The sequence below is a fragment of the Pleuronectes platessa genome, chromosome 3, assembly GCF_947347685.1.
Source record: "Pleuronectes platessa chromosome 3, fPlePla1.1, whole genome shotgun sequence".
Taxonomy (NCBI): domain Eukaryota; kingdom Metazoa; phylum Chordata; class Actinopteri; order Pleuronectiformes; family Pleuronectidae; genus Pleuronectes; species Pleuronectes platessa.
Window position 1 is genome coordinate 6,137,670 of NC_070628.1, and position 21,495 is coordinate 6,159,164.

General features: G+C 45.6%; 4 protein-coding genes across 4 annotated transcripts; 1 reads left to right on the plus strand and 3 right to left on the minus strand.

Moving 5' to 3' along the window:
* Window positions 1-431: 431 nt before the first annotated feature.
* On the minus strand, window positions 432-4,556 carry ptcd1 (pentatricopeptide repeat domain 1). The gene is made up of 8 exons (XM_053418601.1): window positions 3,986-4,556; window positions 3,763-3,903; window positions 2,984-3,202; window positions 2,799-2,900; window positions 1,862-2,518; window positions 1,303-1,419; window positions 982-1,164; window positions 432-800 (listed from the first exon to the last, which is right to left on the minus strand). Exons 1-8 carry the CDS (start codon window positions 4,448-4,450, stop codon window positions 567-569), a joined length of 2,118 nt encoding a protein of 705 aa, XP_053274576.1. The 5' UTR covers window positions 4,451-4,556; the 3' UTR covers window positions 432-566.
* A 241-nt stretch (window positions 4,557-4,797) lies between these two features.
* On the plus strand, window positions 4,798-7,014 carry LOC128436756 (stonustoxin subunit beta). The gene is made up of 5 exons (XM_053418602.1): window positions 4,798-4,867; window positions 4,945-5,015; window positions 5,632-5,683; window positions 5,938-5,970; window positions 6,073-7,014. The coding sequence occupies exons 2-5, from the start codon at window positions 4,980-4,982 to the stop codon at window positions 6,591-6,593; spliced, it is 642 nt and encodes a 213-aa protein (XP_053274577.1). The 5' UTR covers window positions 4,798-4,867; window positions 4,945-4,979; the 3' UTR covers window positions 6,594-7,014.
* Window positions 7,015-7,216: 202 nt separating this feature from the next.
* On the minus strand, window positions 7,217-12,680 carry fbxl18 (F-box and leucine-rich repeat protein 18). The gene is made up of 7 exons (XM_053418842.1): window positions 12,531-12,680; window positions 10,748-10,945; window positions 10,245-10,594; window positions 9,455-9,590; window positions 8,296-9,374; window positions 7,890-8,108; window positions 7,217-7,783 (listed from the first exon to the last, which is right to left on the minus strand). Exons 1-7 carry the CDS (start codon window positions 12,582-12,584, stop codon window positions 7,627-7,629), a joined length of 2,193 nt encoding a protein of 730 aa, XP_053274817.1. The 5' UTR covers window positions 12,585-12,680; the 3' UTR covers window positions 7,217-7,626.
* Window positions 12,681-14,882: 2,202 nt separating this feature from the next.
* Window positions 14,883-18,508, minus strand: actb1 (actin, beta 1). Its single transcript, XM_053418250.1, has 7 exons — window positions 18,384-18,508; window positions 17,389-17,514; window positions 17,054-17,293; window positions 16,348-16,594; window positions 16,066-16,257; window positions 15,783-15,964; window positions 14,883-15,568 (listed from the first exon to the last, which is right to left on the minus strand). Exons 2-7 carry the CDS (start codon window positions 17,509-17,511, stop codon window positions 15,425-15,427), a joined length of 1,128 nt encoding a protein of 375 aa, XP_053274225.1. The 5' UTR covers window positions 17,512-17,514; window positions 18,384-18,508; the 3' UTR covers window positions 14,883-15,424.
* Between the last annotated feature and the right edge of the window lie 2,987 nt (window positions 18,509-21,495).

Genomic DNA, 21,495 nt, shown 5'->3' on the forward strand with positions numbered 1-21,495 from the left:
TACTGCCCCCAGCTGGACTGGACTGGAACTTCAGGTCAAATGTGAAGGCAATATAATATAATATAATGAAACTACTATGGGTTGTATGTAGACCAGCATTAGTACCCCATATGGATAAGTATATTTATAGTAATTTATATTAAAAGGTTATTTATTTTAAAAAAATAGTTTCAGTCACCCTGACCCATAATTCAATATTTAAAAAAACGTATATTTACTCTATAATTTAACTGTCTTATGGGTACAGCTGTAAAGGAAAGTTCACGGGTGTTATCTTATTGTCTGATAGCCAATACTTTCCAAACCGGTCGTTTTTCCAGTAACAGCATATTCCCTGCTGAAATGTTTAAATGTTCCATATTTAAACATTCCCTAAACTATAACCTAAAAAGCAAAGTGTTAAAATAAAACAATCTAGAAGACATCAAAAATTAAATCTGTAGAAATCTGAAAAAATATTTTATTGAAATATAAATAACAAAGTCATAGATTTTTTTTGTGTTTAATGAAATTGCAAACAGTCCATTCAGTTTCACGAGGAGAGAATGAAGAAATACATCTTGTTGTTACAGAGCAGTCTTGTCCTTACGAGAACCGTATCTCCTGGCTGCTGCTCTCTGGTTCCTCTGAGAGGACGTCAGTCCCTCTGCAGCTTCTGTGTTCAGCTCTGCAGCTTCTGTTTCAGTGTGAAGTTCTGCTTGTTCATCCTTCACATCCAGGGCAGGCATGAACTTCAGCCACTCCTGGTAGTAACCACGAAAACCATCAATTTGGACCAGGTAGTTGTTTCTGGACTTGTACTGGGAACGAGAGAAGAGGAGAGATGATGGGGGTGAAATAAAAAGACAGGAAAGAGAGAAAAGGTCTCTACTACCAGAAGCATTTGGGCAGCTGGTTGTGATTCATTTAAAAACTGTTTCCTTCACTTCCAGCAACCCCCACAGACATGTATTCCCAGGCTCACACTGACTGGGTGCTCACCTGGTTGTAGTTGGGAGGATACTGTGAAGCAAACTCCAGCTGCTTGATGATGACCTCGTTCGGCCACACCTCCATCTCGCTCATGGTTTGAAGGATACTTTTGAGGTAGATGTAATCCAGTCTCCGTGTCGCTCTGCCGATCAGAGCTGAGAACACGTGCACGTTCGGCCTGAGCCCCGCCCCCTGCAGAAAAACACAAAGAGACGCCATGATGGACAGATTGTATGAATACTATTATTGTCGTATGTAATGGTTCATCAGATACTGCAAACAGTACACAGCAATGTCTACTCTGACTTCTTAGGAAGTGTCATTCTTCACCTCCATGTCCTGTAGCAGCTGCAGAGCGTCTTTCTGTCGCTCGCAGCCCAACGCGAGGCTTCCAAATGTCTGCACATCCACACTCACGTGGCGCTGCCGCATCACACTCAACACGCCCTGGAAGGAGAAAAGAAGAAATCAATAACCCACTTCCAACATCACTTTGTCCAAATTACAAGAAGAGGACATCTTCCTAACCCGAAGGATGTGGTGTGGTTCAGGGAAGAACCCATTCAATTTGGTGCATATCCCGATCAGGGTAAGGATCCAGGAATTTGTTTTACTTTCTATATCATAAGGCGTTTAGTTTGTTTCCCCCAAAAAAGAATGCATGGATCTTGATGAACACAAATATCTGGCATATTTAGGGGACTGATATCTATAAGTGTTAACAATTTGGTATGCACTCAATTAAATGTAATTCTATTTGAATATAATCATAAAAAATAAACCTGACACAAATTTCAATTCATTTCCTTACACAGCGAGCGTCACAGCTACAGATGGACCAATGTGTGTGTGTGTGTGTGTGTGTGTGTGTGTGTGTTAGTTTGTGCACCTTCGCCGCCTCCAGGTCACCAGCTCTGGCCGCCCTGCGGATCACAGAGTTAAAGAACGCAGCGTCCAGCTTCACGTGATGCTGCTTGGCAGCTCTCAGCAGCATCTGCAGGGACTGGTAGCCCGGCTCCATCGTGTCCGCCAGCAGCGTCAGCGTCCTGAGGTCAGGACTGAGTCCGTTAGCCGCCATCTTCTCCAGAAAACCTTCTGCTCCTCCGATCAGGGCAAGCCGATCATAAGCTCCGTCTACAGCCCCGAGGGAGACCACAGCACTCTTCCTCCCCTCAAAAAGGTCCAGCAGATTAGGGGCTGAGGAGTTCACTGAGTCCACAGGCAGCGGGAGGTTTTCTCTTTGACCGACTGGTACCAACTGGGTTGATTCTCTCCTGCTGACGGACTTCTCCCCGTGTCTGTGTGAACCAGGCTCGATAAACAGCTGCCTCTCCAGAAGCTCAATGTCTAATGTGTCCTTACGTCGGGACTCTGACTTGACATTTGAGGCTTGTTTCGTCTCTCGCAGGTTCTCCCACTCACGCCCGAGCAGAACGTCAGAGGCCAGGGCGGGATCACCAATCCCACAATCCCTTGCAGTTCTCAAGAGTAGGGTATAATTCTTGGCGTCTGGACGAATCCCTGACTTCAACATCTGGCGCCAAACCTGAAACAAACATGAACGATGTGGAAATGTAATCAAATGGAAAAAGGCAAACATAACAGTTTTATAGGATTCCATTGCTCTGGAGAGTGTTTGCGGAAAGCTCTGTTTTTGAGTGAGTAGAATTTAACTGGTTCTTGCTTCTCAAATGTGAACAACACAGGGTTTGTTAATCACTTGCTTGTAAATTAGATATTTTGGGATTATAATCTTATGTTACGTTAGGATTTTGTTCTCTCGAAAATCTTTTAGACATGGCGTCTTCCTGTAAACATGCATTTACCTGTAAAGCCAGTCTGAATCCTGTTTCTTTGTCCTTCAAGCAGCCCATCAGCAGGTAGTGAAACGTCTCCGGAGTTGCCATGTGTCCATTCTGTAGCATCTCCTACACACACACACACAAATTCAGAAATAACATAGAAATATCCCACAATCCACTGAACCGGTTCCTTTCCGTCCGACACGTACCCTGAGCGTGTGAATGACGGCCTGGAGGTGGTTGGTGAAGGCGTGAGTCTTGAGCAGGGCGTGGTACGTGATGGTGCTGAGCTGGTAGTTCTTGCGCCGGAGCTCCTGCTCTAACTTCAGCGCCTGCTGAAGACCGGCTCGCTTGGAGGGCGACTGGGCGCAGGCGTTGAACAGCGCGGTGTAGGTCGCATCAATGGCCTCCAGACCTCGCTTCTTCATCTGAAAACACACACAGGTACACAGATTGTTACAGGACCAGTGTTTGTGTCTCAGGCGCAATAAATGTACAACTGAACACAATGTCAGAGAAGAGTGAGGTAAATTGTTAACACACTACGGCAAATGTTTGGCAAGATTTGCTCCTGTGTTTAATTCTTTTTTCTTCTTCTTTGTTGTTGTGCTTTGTGATTTTGTCATCGTGTTTTGAGATTTGTCAGTGTTTGGTTTTGTGTTTTGTTGCTGTGATTTGTTTTGTAATTTGTTGATATGTTTTGTTACTGTGATTTGTCGCTGTGACTTGTGGTATGTTTTGTGATTTGCTGTCATGTTTTGAGATTTGTCAGTGTTTGGTTTTGTGTTTTGTTGCTGTGACTTGTGGTTTGTTTTGAGATTTGTTTTCATGTTTTGTAATTTGTTGCTGTGTTTTGTTGCTCTGTTTTGTTGCTGTGTTGTGCACCTCAGGGCCACCGTACAGGCGTTGTTAGCTGTTGCTCAGACTGAAACAGTTTTTTGATCAGTTTCAAATGTGAAATATGAATTAGAAGATGACGTGTGCCTACATCGTTGTAGAGTCTGAAGGCCTGCTTCAGTTGTCCAGCTCGTCCACAGCCTCCTATCAGGATGGTGTAGTTGAACTCCTCCGGCTGCAGCTTCTCCACCTGCAGCATGTCCCTGCTGAACAGGTCCAGAGCCTCCTGCAGCTGAGAGGCGACACAAACACGATCACATACACACACAAACATGGAGAAACAAACACAGACATGACACCTCCACCACACTCACCTTCTTCTCCTTGATCAGCTTCTTGCACTGTAAGAAGTACCAGTACTGCGTGTTGCTGCTCTGGGGCCTCCTCACAGCCTCCTCCTCCTCCACCTCCTCATCATCATCAACCCGGGAGACTTGCTCCTGGTGCCGCAGCTCCCGGGTGTCTGGCCCGCTCTTCCTGAACGACCTCCGGGAGGAGATATCCATGGAGAGGGAGCCGAAGTTCTCTCCATCTTCTGGGGCTGAGGCGGCCCCGGGTCTGGGTAGCGACTGGGACACACACCGGAGGGAGGCTCCGCTCGGAAGGAGCCAGGGAGCCGGGGTGAGGAGCCTGGGGGACCGGTGCTGCGACGCACCTCGTACCCCGGTTGGAGTCGCACACCTCGGGGAGTTCTTCGCAGAGAGGAGCGACAGCTGAGCCACGGGGGCGGACATCTTCCTCCCGCTCCGCACACAGGAGCAAGCGACGGCCGCCAGCATGTCGGACCTCTGTTATCGAGCTCACTAGTTAACCGGTTAATCAATCAACGCGGTTTTAAGAGACGTCTTCGCTGCTAGTTATAATCAACTGCACACATCACGACCACCATGCTGGTTCAATGACAAGGAGTCAGACCAGAGCAACAGATATCGAACCACACTCATAAACCTCAATTTAATGACACATGGAGAGATTAAACAACAGGTTTCTTAAGATTAAAACATTACTGTTAATTACTGTGTTGATTTAAGGGTTGGAAATTACGTAATTTGTCCAGGTTAAAACAAGATATTCCATCTATTCCATTGGTGATTGATTATTATGCCTGAGTTGTTCTGGCCTCTCTGTTTACGCCACTGCCCCCTGCTGGCTCAAACAGTTTTTACACTTCCAGTCTCTTCCTGGGGCGACGTGAGGTGAAGACGTTATTTATTTATATTATATACCTTTATATACAGTCTATGATTTAACTTATTACTTTATAAACCATCAGAGTCCACACACACTCCACGGATAGACACTCCGGAGATGGAGGACAGAGCTGGAGATGCGTCACCACCACTGGTAAAAGTTCTACTCCTTGAAAATATTTATCATAATAAAACACTCTGTCAATACAAGAACACAGAATTCATAAGGACTTATATACAAACTCTAACCCTTAGATCCTTTAATAATATGTGTGTGGGTGTAAGTGTGTGTCCAGGTATTACTCATGTTGTAGGGACCTAAATCTGTCTTCACAGTCACATTATGGGGACATGTCTTGCTTGTAATTATAATGATCAACTTCATGTTCAAAACAATGTTACAAAGTTAAAACAAGATCAAGACGGCAGGACAGAGGCAAATAAAATCAATCAATTCAAATCAAATAAGCCCTTCCAAACTATTGAAGTCTCCAAATTCACACTTTGAATCAAGCAATGAATAAACATGTGAATCTGAGGAAACCACGTCACAGTGCATCAGCAGTGACTCGGCAGAGGGCTCCAAAGTCCAAGGAAACAATTTTTTATTTTGAAGTACGTGCATGGGGAGATATTTATTGATGTGATTTAAAAGTGAACTAATAAGATCATGTGAGTGATTTGCTGGCGACAGTTTAGTTCACGATCAATAAAATTAACAGGTTCTTATGTTTATGTATTAACATTAAAGTTTGTGACAAATGTTACAGGACCCTGCACAAGGACGACAAGTTCCACCCTCCAATGACACGCCTCCTCCTGGTACACACACACAAGCAGCATGTTCTATAAAAACATATTATAATTATGTTTTTTAGTTTAATCACATTTTAGTTTTGTTCAAGCTGTATTCAAAACCAACAATTTGTTTAAATTTAACATTTTAATAGATGCCTATTTTATAAAATATGTTTTCCTCTTTGCAGATTTTAAATAGTCACTTAAAGCTCTATTTTTAAAATGAGATTCTGAATTCACGTGTTATCTCTTGTGTGTTTCTATTGTAAAATGAACAGATGAACCTCAGACCAGAGAGGACTTATTGCTATGTGAGTCAAATGAGATCAGTCCTGAGGTTAAACACTGTCTTCTACCATGTGTATGAATGAAGGACACGTCATGTGACCCACGCTTCCTGCTCGTCTCTCCAGATTACCGTCCCCTGAGCCTGGACCCGAACACAGCGTACAGGGAGCTGCTTCTGTCTGAGAGCAACAGAAAGGTAGAGCTCACAGACTCGGTCCAGTCGTACCCTGAACACCCAGACCGGTTCTCCCACCTCTTCCAGGTGCTGTGCACAGAGGGCCTGTCAGGACGCTGCTACTGGGAGGTGGAGTTCGAGGGGTCGGTTGAAGTAGCGATGGCGTACAAAGGCCTTGGAAGGTCAGATTATTATCACGAGTGTGCGTTTGGCTGCAACGACAAGTCCTGGAGTTTAGACTTAAACGTGAACAGTGAGTGTTTCAGACACAACGACCAGGAGACCTCGGTGCCGGAGTCCCAGTCCTCCACAGTCGGTGTGTACCTGGATTATGAAGCAGGTTCTCTGACCCACTACTGCGTCTGTGACAAGACTCTGCAGCTGATGCACCGAGTCGAGACCACGTTCACCGAGCCGCTCTACCCCGGGCTGTGGGTCGCAGGCAGCGCCCGGCTGTGTGACCTGGAGTGAAGCTCCAGCCAACAAGTGGGACGTCCCGGATGAGACTGTACAGCAGCGGGGACTGGGATGTGGATTTCAGAAGGAGTGTGACACAAAACATCAAGGCTGCTCGGAGATAATGCAAAGATTGATTTAGAAATCAAAACAAGTAATGACGATAATGTTTCCATGACCGTAAGAGAAATGAAATACTGAAATATCTGAACAACTATTGGATGAATCACCAAGACATTTAAACATAGATAATATTTAATTTAGTGTATTTTATTTGAGAAGTTATATATTTGCTTTAGTAAAAACCCAATTTGATAGAATTATAACAGATTAGGGATTTATCTGATTGTAATTCAGATATTAATTAATAAAAATGTCACTGGGCACTTTGTTTAAAAAGTACATATACATTTATTTATTCTTTTATATATGTGATTTGATGCAAAACAAAAAACTTAAAATGTATAAAAGCCTCTTTGTGGTAACATATGATATGAATGAATCAAATTTGAAATCACTGCAGAATGTCTGAGTGTCTGAGTCCTGCAGGAACAACACAAGTACCAGACAATGTGAGTTTGTGTTAAACTCAGAGACCCGACCTGAGCACAAATAGAATGATAGCACACAGACCACAATTGAAAATGCGTTAATATGGAGGTTTATTACAACATATAAGTTTCAGAACAATTACATCACTTGAGTTATATTTTTGACACTTGCCTTCAAAATAGCAGAGATGATTTTAAACTGAGGAGCCAGAGTTGAGGCCCTTGTGGCATCAAGTGTGAAGAGTTGTTGGACGAGGGACATTAAATCCCTCCGAGCTCCAGAGCGTCGACCCGAAGCCGACCGTGACTTCTGAAGTAAGTTTCCCTTTAAAAACCATCATTACTGAGTAAATGTAAACAAGCATTGATAACGGTACAGATGACAAACACTCACTTTCATTTGTTAATTTATATTCCTACCGAAAAACAAAAAACAAAAATCAGTCTGAACACCTTCAGCTGTTGAGCACCAATCACAGTGAAGCTTTCTGCTGAGGTCACAGAGGTGATAGATGCGGCGGTTGGGCCACGTGGCTCTGAAACAGCGTGATTCGATCCAGCAGCGTCAGAGGGATGTCTCTGATGACTGAAGACAGGTCTTCATGTTGTAGAGGATAGATGACCACGCTCAGTGCCGAGCGCTCGGCCGAAAATCTGACAGAGCGACAAACACACGAAAAGGCAAAATGAAAGATTCATCTCACAATGAAATGGAGGATGTTCAACATGTGTACACACACTCACACACACACTCACTGACCTCTCCAGCAGCACTTTCTGCAGCGTGCGACAAGCCACCAAGGTGCCGCCCATGAACATGTGACACATGACCACGTGACAGCACCGCTCCATGAAGGTTTCTGTGGCGGACGGGTCAAAGGTGCCGCTGCGCGAGATAAGGCAGAGGCGTCTCAGACGAGAGCAGGAGGACAGGGCCTCGAAGAAGGACGCGTTGGCGTTCAGGTGCGGCTGCTCTAACCTGAGGAGCAGACACACACAATCTTCAACACAAAAAAAAATGTGCACAGCTTCCAATAAATAGAATTAGAGTTAAAACATTAAGTGTTTTACTGCCCCAGAATGTTTAAAAACTCTACATCAACCATAAGATTAATAATGCCATCTATCTAATGCAGAGGGTCTATTATACAAACACGTGTTCTCACCTGAGTTCCTGCAGCTGTGTGCACTGTTTAAGTGTGTCCAGCAAGGCCGGGGTGTAGTTCATGGTCTTTAATGATCCCATGTTGGCGAGGGATAAAACCTGCAGTTCTTTGCACTGCCTGGCGAGCTGGACCAACCCCGTCCCCCGCAGGACCCCAGGGAGCCCAGCGAGAGTCAGGCGACGCAATCGGTGCAGAGCTTCAAGTGCAGCTAAGTGTGCGTCACCGACTCCTCGAGCCCACGCACACATGCCCCGGGGCTCGACGCTGGCACGAGCGCAGGGCTCGAGCCGAGGCAGCGTGGACACAAATCCTGGGCCGATGAGCTCTAAGGTCTCTAAAAAAGGGCAGCCAGCCAGGAGCTGAGCGAGCCCCGAGGTGGTGTCCCCCGACAGGGACGACTCTGAATCAGGCTTGTGGTTCTGGATCCCCACACGAGGAACTTTCTTGAGCCCCAGGAACAACGGAGAGGGAGATGTGTTATTTGCAGAGATGTGATGGGAGTTTGAGCTGTCTGACAGAGCGCAGGCCGGCAGAGTGAGAGAGCGCAGGTGTCTGAATTTGGCCAGGCTGCCACACAGGTGTGTTTCCCCAGCCGGCCCAGGTGTGTGTTCATGATGGTAGTGTGTGTGCATCAGGTTCAGTTGTTTAATGTTCGAGCAGCCAACCGCCAGCCGGCTCATCGTCCCAGGCACCAGGTGATCGTCGACATTCCTGCACTCGGAGTACAGGACCTGGTTGATCCCGCTGAGGTTCAGGCTGGTGAGCTGCTTGGCGTCGCGGACCCCCCCCTCCAACAGCGACTGGAACACCTGGGGCCACAGGGACGGGCAGCGGCTGAAGCTGAGGTGCTTGGGGCTGTTTCCTTCCAGCGCTCTCTTTAGAGACAGGGAGTCCAGCCAGGAGCGGGGGAGCTGCAGGGCCTCCAGCTCCCCTCGCTGACCCAAACTCTGGGCGAGCGAGGGGGCCGCGGGCCAGTGAGCCGGGTTCGGGCCGGGAATCGAGACGAGGAAAACTCTGAGACGCTTCGGGACGTGAACGCTGAACACGGCCAGGTAGAGGAGGAGCAGGGTCTGGTTCACCTGTGGACAGTAATACATAGTTACACACTCTACTCACAGCGGTGTGTATTACAGGTGTGTACGTGTAGGGACAGACTGACCTCTCCTGGAGCCAAACGGGCGGTGAACTCCTCCAGCTGCTGGTAGTGTGGCACACTGCTCTGACCCACCATCAACTGACAGCAAACACCGACGCCCTCCCTGGTGACATCCGAGATGTCGAACTGCAGCATCAGCCTGAAATACACAGAGAGATTCTGGTGATGCCTCGACCTTTCACCCGGTGCCATCATTAAAGCATCAGGGTCCCACTCACTCAACTGAAACATGAAGTGAATGGTGGATACTACCCATGATCCCCAGCTTCCTGAGCCAGAGGAGCTGTCACAAATACACCAAACTCTGTTAAGAACAGTTTTCTGGCTGATTATCAGCGATAAACGCTGGTTTTTAATGACTTCTAATTGTGTTTAAATTTAACTTTAAGATGCGACTATCGATCAGTCCCACACTTCTAACTGGAGATTGTACCCACTCACCAAAGTTAGATAGAGCAAGAAAGGACGTTCAGGTAGAGGAGTGGGATGGAAGGCGGCACCATTTCCCTAATTCCAAGTCAGTGAACCTTCAATCTCATTTAGAAGCTTAAGGTTAAAGGTACATTGGGGATGAGCTGTAATAACTTTGTGAATTCCTTAAGTATCATCAGTGAGAATTGTACTTTCCCCAATACCGACATGAAACTAATGACAGCCACACAATCCTTTATATTAAAAGCAGCCACGTAGAGTATAAACTCTTCTGCTGGTTTACTGATAATTACATCAAAACTGATTAAAGTAAATATTTTGTGTTCCCTGTTGAAATCTCAGCGATCTGACGGATCCTTACTTGCGGAGCTGGGCGCAGCACGGCACCACGCCATAACTGGGAGTCAGCAGTGTCTGCCTGAGCTCCGACAGGCGGCTCAGCGAACCCACGGCCTCCGAGCTGAGCTGAGCCGAGTTGAAACCCGCTGTCACGTCGAAGGCCAGCGATCGGAGCGAGGAGAGGGAGGAGAGGAGGCGGGACAGACGAATGGAGGTGAGGCGGCAGCCGGTGACATCGAGGTGGGTCACGGCCCTGCAGCGGGCGAGTTGATCCAAGGTGGAGCCGGACAGCCAGTAGCAGCCATTCAGGCTCAGAGACTGGACGTGATTGGCCAGCTGCTTCAGTATTTGCCGAACCAACTGATCATCAGCCTGAAGGAGGAGCAATAACAAAATGTTTGTTAAAGAACATTCATTGAATATACAAAACATTCCACTTCGAGATCTGCAGGTAATTTGTGGCAGAGATCCTGAAACATTCCTGATCCGTGAAAAATAAAGAAGAGCTTGGTGGCGAAGTCTTACCAGATACTCCTCAGACAGGCTGACGTGTGTGAGCAGGGTCTTGTCGTGGCACAGCGTCTGTAGCTTGTGGCAGACGTTGGCCACGTTCAGCAGCAGGTCACACACGGTCACATGGCGGAGGATGCACAGCAGGATCTCATCGCTCAGGTCTGACATGCCCACTGAGGTGGAGGACATGGTGTCTTCATCGCCCACCGCCTGACAGGAACAGAAAGGGAGAAATTACCACCATGGAAAAGATGCAACAGGTCCTTCACTAATCATTAACTCAATTAAGACTGTAAATGTGGTAAAATCAACAAAAACACATATAAAGCAAATGTAAAGTGTTTTATAATAAAACACATGAATGAAATTACAAGAACAAATCAAACTAAAGTAGGAATACAAGTCTGACAAGTGAATAAAACACGTTATGGATACTCAAAAGCCTGAGAAAGCATGTGGGTCTTCAATTTACCATTAATATATCAAGGGAAACACTTAATTGTGAAAATTATTCCGTTTACATTAAGGCAGCTACAGCAAAAGCACAATCGCTTTTACTCCCTCAGCCGAGACCAAGGGACGGCCGGTCGGAGTATCTGAGAGATCTGGGAGCGAGAAAAGAGAAACTCGGAGATGGGGTTGGGGGGGTGAGATGCTCTCTCTCTTCCTCCCAGATACTTTGGCAATATGAAAATTGTATAAATGTATAGTTTATTTATACAAGTATGACGTTAACAAATGGTGCATCCCATTAAATCTCAGGCCTTTTTCACAGATGATGATATTTTGACACGTCACAATAGAAAAAGCCGACATGTAAATAATAAAATGACTTCATGGCAATATGGGATTTTTAAAGGAATCGTTTGCATCAATGTTAATGTTAATTGTCAAGTTTATAAAAAAGTGAATTGGCTAAAAACTGAATTGAATGTATCTTGTCACTGGAGTTATTGTCATAACAGATGGTTTTATCCATATTGGCCTTTCTTATATTACACACAGATTATTTATTAACTATACACGAAGCAATCAGTGAAGTATTTTCATTAGGTTTGAGTTATTACCATGCTACAGTTTATATCACAGTACACAAGTCTCTCAGTTTCCAAACTGTGTGGAAGTGCAGCTTAAGTTGTGGAATTTGATTAAAATATAAACGAATTAGCCATTAATAAATATTAAATTCATATTTCTTTCCCTTCCAATTAGAAACCTAGATTATTTGCTGTATTGTATTCAGACGTGAGAACCCGATGGTCGCACATGTGAAGTTTGTGTCACTGGATTTGAACGTGTCGTCAACACAAAGCACTGAACACGTCTCTTTGGACTCAGGGAAATTATAACGGTGCACTTTTCTACTTTCAGGTTTTTTCATCGACAATTAGAGAAACAATCCTCAGGCGGATGAATCTATTATAATAAGGATTAGCTGCAGCTCCTACAGACAGCAACAGACATTTTGAGATGATCCCATTGTGGTAGATGTTCTGAGGATGAAGCTGCTCGGATCCAGACACTTAGCAGACATGTGTGGAGCCACTTTCACTTCGATCAGCTGCTGAAGTGTCCGCTTGTAAACAAACGACGTGTGTCTGTGTGTATCAGTAGGTTAACTTGTGTGTAACGTTTGAATAGTGACACTAACCCCACCTCCGCTCCTGATTTAAGAAGTCCACAGTTTAATGGAAGTAAAGTCTGGACTAGCATTGACATGATTAGCTAACCAGTTCCCCAGCAGCACCGACCACAGCCCGGTGTCGTGTGGTCGAGCTCAGTCTGTCCAACCAACCTGAACGATCTGTCGGTCCATGTCCTCGGAGACACTTGTCAATGTCCCACTCATGATTCACAGGAAGTTAAAGGTTCATGCAAACACACAGAGCTCATGTTTCCACCGGGCTGCAGCACGGCGGAACGACTTCTCACAGCACGGACAGGGTTCGCTGCTGCACGCCGGCGGAGGGTTTTACAGCGACGGACACATTTCCTGTTGGTCCGTTCTGATATTTTTTTTAAATTGTTTTTTTATTATTAATACTCAATAAAAAGATACATTAAATAAATTACACGCTTCTCAGAATAAAAAGAATGAAAATTGCCTAAATGTTATATGGTTTTCATGTTGCTCCGAAATGTATGGTTTTAATATACATCTAATATATTTATTAGGGCAGTAAAAATCTAATAAAATATTAAAGCTTTTAAAATCAATTTCAATTTCATGTGAGGGCATTGGCAGGAGTCAAGTTTTAAAGGACCCGGCTGCAGACAAAATGTAGAAACTTTATTCATTAGAAATGTATTTTAAAAGTCATCTGACACTCTGCTCTTTATATTCCATACCCTATTTTTTATAAACATTTTTAAATTGGCTAATATAGGGTTAATTCCAAAAGTCTCTTATTATTTTATGTAGTATTGAAATCAAATTTATGTACAAAAATGTCTTTTAAAGACTATAAATAAAGTTGCAATATCCCTAGAATAAAGTTGTAATTTTACGAGAATAAAAATGTGTGTCAGTTGTAAATTAGTTTGATTAAAAACAAGATTGATATCTATATATTATTTTTATTTTACAACCATATATGTTGTACCTTTTCAAGTAGTCGTGCATTAACAATCAATAATTCATCATCAATGATTTATTCTCACATTAATTTAGTTGTGTACATGACGGTACTATAATTAAACATGTTATAGTCTGTCTTTAGAGTACAACACAAGGTGGCAGTAAAGTTTGCCCTGGACTGGGTGTCCAAGTGCTCATACACTTAATTTAATCGTTGTCTTTTCTCATGAATGTAAATGTTTCATCTATTGCATTCCTGTCCGTCCTATACGAAGAATCCCTCACATGAGACTCTCTGGTTTTCTACCTTTTTCCTTTTCAAATGTTTTGTTGTTGTTTTTCCTCACCCATGGTAAGGTTTAAGTTCAGAGGATGATGCACCTGTTAAGCCTCAAGCGAATTTTAGTTTGTGAACATGGGCTCTACAAATAAACGTTATAATCATTTTATTTGTTGACTCTTTGAATTTGATTTCTTTTTTCACACTTTTAAAACTACTACTGCAGTAGTATCTTGAGGGTAGAGAAAGATCCACTTTGTCCATCCAAGTGACAGAAATTATCTTTGACAGGCTCAAAACCTAATTCATAATTGACAATAAAGATTACATATTAAAAAATATGGCTCAGCAATGCTCACAAATTAAATTTAAACATCTAAACTCACTTCATAAGTAGACACATAAGGAGCTGTTAGAAACAGCAACTGTCAAAAACAGCTTGAAGTGCAGTGTCCATTTTAAATTATCGAGGGTGGTTATTGCAGAGGGAATGATGGATTTGTGGCAGATTGTTTTTGGGGCCAGTGGAACTTGGTAACATCTGCCTGATGGCAGTAACTGGAAGGACTGGTGGAGCGGGAGGAAATGGGTCCTCTGAGCAGGATGGCTTTCCTGATCACTGACTGGGTGCCCAGTTCAGATAGGGGTGTTTGATGCCAGGTATTTTGCTGGCCTGATTATTTATATAGGAGAGTTTTGTTTGGTAGTGAGGGCCTTGTACCAAGATGAGATGTTGAGGGTGAGCTAAATATATCAAGGTTAAAATGTCCTTGCTGACATCGAAAGTTATGGCTTCATTACATCATTTGAGAAAGGAATTTATGGAATTCTGTCGTAGTTTAAATACTGTGATGCCTTTAATATTTAAATGATAGATTTAGAGAAACCGAATTTGTTCATTTTGACTTGACACACACAGCTGTCCTTGTATTTCCCTCAGTTCCTTACAGCTGCCCTCATCTTGACAATGAGCCAACAGGCACAATACACAGAGCCTGAAACTCAACTCTACTGGGGTTCAGCCATCAGTGACATAACCTACTGTGATGTCATTTCTTCCATGAAAGACCCATTGTTATGGTTGTAAGACAAACTGCCATTAATTACCAAGAGTCTATACTTTAATGTGTCAGTCATTTAATTCGATGTCTGTCATGCAACACTTGTCTGACCCTTTTCATAAACAGTCTATGGTCCGACCCTCGATTATAAAATTTGTGCAGTTACATGGGACAATAAAGTTAATTTAATTCATGAGTAGTGACGTGAATAAGACCAAGTAGACAGACTGGAATCTCAGACATGTGCGCTTTATTGGGTTGTTGTGAACACCAAGAGGCTTGGAGCCCCATGCACAAACCTTACACCTCCATACAAGGTAGAAGCTTTGTCTTTTGCATAATGACAAACACAAACTGGACCAAGTATTGTTTAAGGCGGATAGTACAAAAAACAAAACAAGTTTCAGATTATATAATTTACATATTAAGTAATACTACAGGCCTTTTGAGCCACGGCCCCAACCAGAGAATAAACCTTCATAGAGGCAAATAAGATGGCGAACACAGACATCTGGAATGACCTACACAAACACAACAACGAACATCATGTTCCTCACACAGTCACACCGCCTGGGACGCTCTGTACTTCCAGCAGAGTTTCTCCCCATCAGGGGGCGTGGTGCCATAGCCATAGTGATGAGGGAAATGGAAGAGGTGTCTTGGGCTCAGCATACACCAGTGTGTTGGTGTAGGCATGTATGCAGAGCCTGTAGTTTGGGTTTGTAGCAGTGTGGTTTGGGGAGGAGGGGGGGGGTGGGGAGACTGTCTGTTTAGAAGCACTTCCTGTGGACAATGCTGGGGCCGGACTCATCATACTCCTGCTTGCTGATCCACATCTGCTGGAAGGTGGACAGAGAGGCCAGGATGGAGCCTCCGATCCAGACAGAGTACTTCCTCTCTGGGGGAGCAATGATCTGCAGGGACGAAAATAGAAATAGGTTAGAAATACCATAATTGTAATTGTACTTCCTGCAAGTATTTAAGTCTACAATTAAATACAGTAAAAAAGGGAAAGCAAGAGATTGAATACTGCATTTACACAGTTTGTCCACTAAGGGCCAGTAGAGCATAAAGAGCCTTAAACATTCTTTGAATCATTGCTTGGGAGGATGTGCAGACGAGTTTTACCTTGATCTTCATGGTGGTGGGAGCCAGGGCAGTGATTTCCTTCTGCATGCGGTCAGCGATGCCAGGGTACATGGTGGTTCCTCCAGACATCACAGTGTTGGCGTACAGGTCCTTACGGATGTCCACATCACACTTCATGATGCTGTTGAAGGTAGTTTCATGGATACCGCAAGATTCCATTCCTATGAAAAAGAAGGCGTTCAGTCAAACGGAAGGAAATGTGTGTTGTGACCATGTTTGAAATTCAAGTCTCATCTTCTGTAAGTGTCGTGATGTTAATTACCAAGGAATGACGGCTGGAAGAGAGCCTCGGGGCAACGGAACCTCTCATTTCCAATGGTGATGACCTGTCCGTCGGGCAGCTCGTAGCTCTTCTCCAGGGATGAGGAGGAGGCAGCGGTTCCCATTTCCTGCTCAAAGTCCAGAGCAACGTAACACAGCTTCTCCTTGATGTCACGCACAATTTCACGCTCAGCTGGGAGAGAAGAAAACGATAATTATCATCATGATTTGTTCCTTTTGCTTTAAATATCAGCTTGCTTTGAAACCACTGCGCGCTGCTCACCTGTGGTGGTGAAGCTGTAGCCCCTCTCCGTCAGGATCTTCATGAGGTAGTCTGTCAGGTCCCTGCCAGCGAGGTCCAACCTGAGGATGGCGTGGGGCAGGGCGTAGCCCTCGTAGATGGGCACTGTGTGGGTGACACCATCTCCAGAGTCCATCACGATACCAGTGGTACGACCGGAGGCGTACAGGGACAGCACAGCCTGGATGGCCACGTACATGGCAGGAGTGTTGAAGGTCTCAAACATGATCTGGAGGAGAGAGAGAAAAAGGATGAGTCAATGAACTGTGTAGAAGTAAACTGGTATTGGTTAGTGTAGTCAGATCAAGGGCACAGAACAGGAGCTGTTGTGTTTTGGATATTAACACCACTCATTACCCGTTAGTTTGATCATGTTAACTCTACAAGATGGAGTGCAACAACCCGCTCCACCATCTGTTGCATCATGCAAACACCAGTGTGGTTAGATGCTTTTCATATATTGCAACACAGCAGTGACCATGCTGCAGACATTCCTGAAGCAGAGAGATAAAGACCTGAAGCATCCGCAGATGTGAAAAGATCAGCACAGGAAGGAAGAAACCTGGAGATTGAAGGAGCAGCAAGGAAGGAAATGGATTGAGAAGAAGAAGAAGAAACTGCCGGGCGACAACATGGTTTCCAGTTGGTCGGCCCTGCAGGTGAGCTGAGGGCATCAAGCCAATGTTACCTGGGTCATCTTTTCCCTGTTGGCTTTGGGGTTCAGGGGGGCCTCTGTGAGCAGGACTGGGTGCTCCTCTGGGGCCACTCTCAGCTCGTTGTAGAAGGTGTGATGCCAGATCTTCTCCATGTCATCCCAGTTGGTGACGATGCCATGCTCAATGGGGTACTTCAGGGTCAGGATTCCCCTCTTGCTCTGTGCCTCATCACCGACGTAGCTGTCCTTCTGGCCCATTCCAACCATCACACCCTGGGAAGCAAAGAAGAGAGTGTGAGTACGTACAGAACTGTAAGTTATTCAAGGCTTTTTGGATTTTATATTGTCTTTAAGGGGAAGCTGTGTACCTGATGCCTGGGGCGTCCAACAATGGAGGGGAACACGGCACGGGGAGCGTCGTCTCCTGCAAAGCCAGCTTTGCACATACCGGAGCCATTGTCCACGACGAGGGCGGCGATTTCTTCTTCCATTTTCTGGACAGAGGAAGAGGAAGAGGAGGAGGAGGAGGGGGAGGAGGTGGATGAGGAGGAGGGAGACAGAGGAGGGGATTGTTAATCACTGATGCCCTGTGACAGTGACGCCTCACATCTGGCAAACCGGTTTGAACCCCTGCCGTGGGGGGGAGTGGACGCTGGATGTCGCAGTGGCGCAGCCTCCAGCTCGGATCCAGAGCTGGGAGACAAAAGGCTGATTCTCCCCCAGTCTGGTCATGGCCATATAAGGAAAAACGAGGGGCAGCTGGAAAAGGCGGTGGCCCCCAGTGAAACCGCCCAGTGTCCTAACACCGACCGACCGGCCACTCCCTTTCACCACCGACCCACCAACCACTGACGGTTGTGATGAATGAACTTCCATCAGTAACAGTCATGTCGTCACCATAAGGGTTATTTGGAGGAAAGGTTGGACTGACAGTTCTTGTTTTATGCCAATGTCACAATAACCTCTTGTTACGCTTCCACCTTCAGTTTAAGTGGTTTTAACTTTAATCCGACTAATCTCCCTTCATCCCTCTCTCTGGGGCCAAAGCATCTTCTTACCCGGGTCAGTGTGATCTGTTCTGCGGTGACAGCTCGGGAGCACCCGGGTTAAATCTGCACCAGCCCCCGGTTCAAACACACAATCACACCGCAAAACCACTAGTGTGTGAACTAAAATATATTGTGGAGCGACGGAGCAGGAACAACACAACAACACGAATGAATGAGGTGGATTTTAAAAGTTGAGGAGTCGCACAGAAATCGCATCATAACTTCGCTGCGTGAATGAACGCAGCTCAAACACGCACATTTAAACTACACATGAATCAGAGCAGCTTCCGTGTCAGTGCGTGCGGGGTTCTCACCTGTGTGCGGGGTTGGTTTGCGGGTTCTGGAGCTGGTCTGTGCGGGGAAACGCTGCAAGGATGCGACTCCGTGTAATGTCTGATCTCGACTGCGACGGAGGCCGAGGAGCCGCTTCGCTTTATCAGCGCTCGTGCTGCAGCCCCGCGCCATAAAAGGAGAACTTTCCGCACGGCGGCCTCCCATTGGTCCCGCCGCATCCACTGGGCGTGGCGTAAATTGCGGATGATGACCCCCCCCTCCAACCCTGCGCGCTGATGGGACGGGCAGCGTTAAAAGTAGAGCCTCGACTTTACTATCAAACACTGATCGATACGGGGGGTACTCGGTGATCGATCGACTCCTGCTGTTTGTTCGCGATTAATTCGATTACTGTGTGACACATGTGGGCGGGGCGAGCACAGAACACAACATGGCCCTTTAGCAAGAATAAATATGTCTGTAAGAAGTATGTGGTTTTCTGATTGAGCTGATATTAATTCACTGGTATTAGCTTTAATCCCTGACATCATCCATACTGGGAGGGAGCCGCCATTTTTTATTCTATTTATCCAATGTCATTGATTTGAAATGACACTGTGGCATTTAACTTATTGCCTTTGCTGTTTTAAAGGTGTCATATGCAAATAATAAAGTTATTATAACGATAAACTCATGCTAATTTCTTCTAGGCTTCTTCCTGTGCATTGAAAGATTATCAAAGTGCACAACTCGGACTAAACACGTCCACTATTCATGGAGGAAGGGGATTCAGAAATCAACTGGTTCAAGAGTCAAGCCCTCGTCATGCAGTTCTCGCAAGGTGCAAATTAATTTATTCATCACAGACACTTTTGGCAGGTGATGCCAGGACATGGTAGGGATAATCTCAGGGGCACTGACAGGAGCATTAACACTTCAACTGACATGTCTGCCCTTGGCACAGACACACACACACACACAGAGCGGGCGTTGACAGTGACATGTGTGGTCAAGCTGAGTGAAATATGTTTACAGCAAACATTTGAGTGGGTGTGAATCTCTTATCTCTCATCACCTGTCTGATTATCTTAAAGTGAGTGGGAGGGGGGTGTGGGGGGTCAGAAAGAGGTGTGTCACAACCTCCTCACACTTCTAATTGGTGTCGACATCCAACTGAGGCCTGTTGTGACAGCCTTGTTCCCAAATGTGACTCATGTACCTGATACATCGTCATGTACGTACACGCCGGCCCACACCCACATATGTCACACAACTCCACGCACAGAATCTCTCCAGCGTGGGAAATTTGTTAAGATGTTTGCGTTAACTCTTGAGAAACGCACACTTTCTCCGGGAGAATCTCGGTGCAAAGCTACCGTTAGAATTTGGCCGGAGACTCAGAGGGCTGGGTCGGGGGGGGGGTGCTGCTTCGACTCAATAAGGGCACCGGACAAAGAATCATAAACTTACACCAGGAATTCTCACTGGCTCCACGTGCTCCTAATAAGGATATCTGAGGGAGCTGGAACGCCAAAAAGAGACAGGAAGTCGGCTTCCCGGAGCCTCAATAGTGCAGGTGCACGCAGGAAGTGACCACACAGACCTATGGTGCACATGCACATACGTCTTTAGGTGTGGAGCAACTGAGGACAGCAGAGAGAGGCTGATAAGACTGGCTTTCCAGACAGGCAGGATCACACACACACACACACACACACACACACAAAGCAGGACAACCATCCCTTTAAGAGTTCCTTTGGATGACGTCCATATAAGGAGATATTGGAGCAAGTCACATGGGGGGAGAGAATGCACTGCTCAGGTCATGTGACCATTCTGAGGAAATGAATGAATCTCCCTTTTAAAGGGTGGGTGAGTGATGGGATGTGTGTGTGTGTGTGTATGTTTATGGGAATGAATGTGCATTTATTTTTTTGCATTCTTAACTCACACACAGATTTATATTTCAATTCATTTATTCTTTCTATTATTTTTCACACTTTATTCTCACCATCTCCTCCCTGACAATAAGTCCCCATTGTGTCCTCTGCACACTCATACCATTGCTCAAGATATTTCAAAAATTGTCATTGTGCGTGAGTCATGCATGCATTACAACACACTCACACACATTCTCTCTCACACACACACACACACACACACACACACACACATGCAAGCTCCCTCCCTGCATTGCTCACTAGCACAGTCAGGGAAACTCACAGGCCTGGCTCTCGGCTCTGACTCAGACCGTATATGGAAGAAGCTAGCAGGTAGCTTCAGTCCACTTTCCTCCCATCCATCTTCCTCTCTCCAGCCCTCTCTCTTTCTCTCTCAATCACTTTTATGTCGTTTCATTTATTTGCCACATTGCTCCTCACCCCTGAATCAACATCTCCCCTCTTGGGGTTTCCCAGGGTAAGGACAGTTATAGGAGTGCAGTGTGAGGTCAGGGCACATATTTGCCCGTTTCGCTCCCTACCGGTCTTTTCTCAGTCGGTTGAGGCATCGCATTCCAGTCGAGTTTCATACACAGGCACCGAGAGGAGGTGTGGCGAGAAAGCAGAAGAGGAGAAGGAAGGATGATATGTGCAATGCTGTCGGAAATGCAATATTACAAGACAGTCATTTGTACAGATGTCAAAAACAATACCACAACTCTCCAAACAATGGTCAGGTCTGTGCATAGGTTGTGATTCTGTGGATTATTCCCAGATACAGCTCTGACTGTCTGGAACCACATGACCCCCTCTTTGGCTCTCAGATAATTTGCTGTGACCGTTTCAGTCCAAAATAAACACGCCCAAGCAGCATGTGGTTCAAAATGTTCACCATTGAGTTGTTCCTGAACAATGATTAACCTGTTCGGGGGTGTCAGGGCGGACGACTTGCTTCTGGACATTCAATAAACTCTCTTAAGTAGAATTTAACACTGGGCCCCTCTGTGAAACAGGGCCCATGTGTAACGTCCTCAACATATTCGCACTTCCCCTCAAATTGTGTACAAACAACAAGCAGGGCCTCAGGGCCTCAGGGCCTCCCGGGGGTCTCAGGCCACTGGACAGGAGTCTGCTCTGCTTGTGATCTAGTTCTGACTGGAACTGCTCAGAGATGTCTTGGAGAGAACAAGAGACATTGATCCCACAGGCCTAA

What these genes read in the sequence shown, in the direction of transcription:
- ptcd1 (XM_053418601.1), bottom strand. Translation starts at nt 4,450, where the DNA reads ATGCTGGCGGCCGTCGCTTGCTCCTGTGTGCGGAGCGGGAGGAAGATG. An exon ending in AGCTGATCAAGGAGAAGAAG is followed by an intron (nt 3,904 to 3,985) that starts GTGAGTGTGGTG and finishes GTCGCCTCTCAG; the next exon opens with CTGCAGGAGGCTCTGGACCT. An exon ending in CCTTCAGACTCTACAACGAT is followed by an intron (nt 3,203 to 3,762) that starts GTAGGCACACGT and finishes GTGTGTTTTCAG; the next exon opens with ATGAAGAAGCGAGGTCTGGA.
- LOC128436756 (XM_053418602.1), top strand. Translation starts at nt 4,980, where the DNA reads ATGGAGGACAGAGCTGGAGATGCGTCACCACCACTG. An exon ending in GAGATGCGTCACCACCACTG is followed by an intron (nt 5,016 to 5,631) that starts GTAAAAGTTCTA and finishes CAAATGTTACAG; the next exon opens with GACCCTGCACAAGGACGACA. An exon ending in CAGAGAGGACTTATTGCTAT is followed by an intron (nt 5,971 to 6,072) that starts GTGAGTCAAATG and finishes TCGTCTCTCCAG; the next exon opens with ATTACCGTCCCCTGAGCCTG.
- fbxl18 (XM_053418842.1), bottom strand. Translation starts at nt 12,584, where the DNA reads ATGAGTGGGACATTGACAAGTGTCTCCGAGGACATGGACCGACAGATC. An exon ending in TGGACCGACAGATCGTTCAG is followed by an intron (nt 10,946 to 12,530) that starts GTTGGTTGGACA and finishes TGTTCCTGTCAG; the next exon opens with GCGGTGGGCGATGAAGACAC. An exon ending in ACACAGCTGCAGGAACTCAG is followed by an intron (nt 8,109 to 8,295) that starts GTGAGAACACGT and finishes TCTGCTCCTCAG; the next exon opens with GTTAGAGCAGCCGCACCTGA.
- actb1 (XM_053418250.1), bottom strand. Translation starts at nt 17,511, where the DNA reads ATGGAAGAAGAAATCGCCGCCCTCGTCGTGGACAATGGCTCCGGTATG. An exon ending in ACAGGGAAAAGATGACCCAG is followed by an intron (nt 16,595 to 17,053) that starts GTAACATTGGCT and finishes TCTCTCCTCCAG; the next exon opens with ATCATGTTTGAGACCTTCAA. An exon ending in CCACCACCATGAAGATCAAG is followed by an intron (nt 15,569 to 15,782) that starts GTAAAACTCGTC and finishes TCGTCCCTGCAG; the next exon opens with ATCATTGCTCCCCCAGAGAG.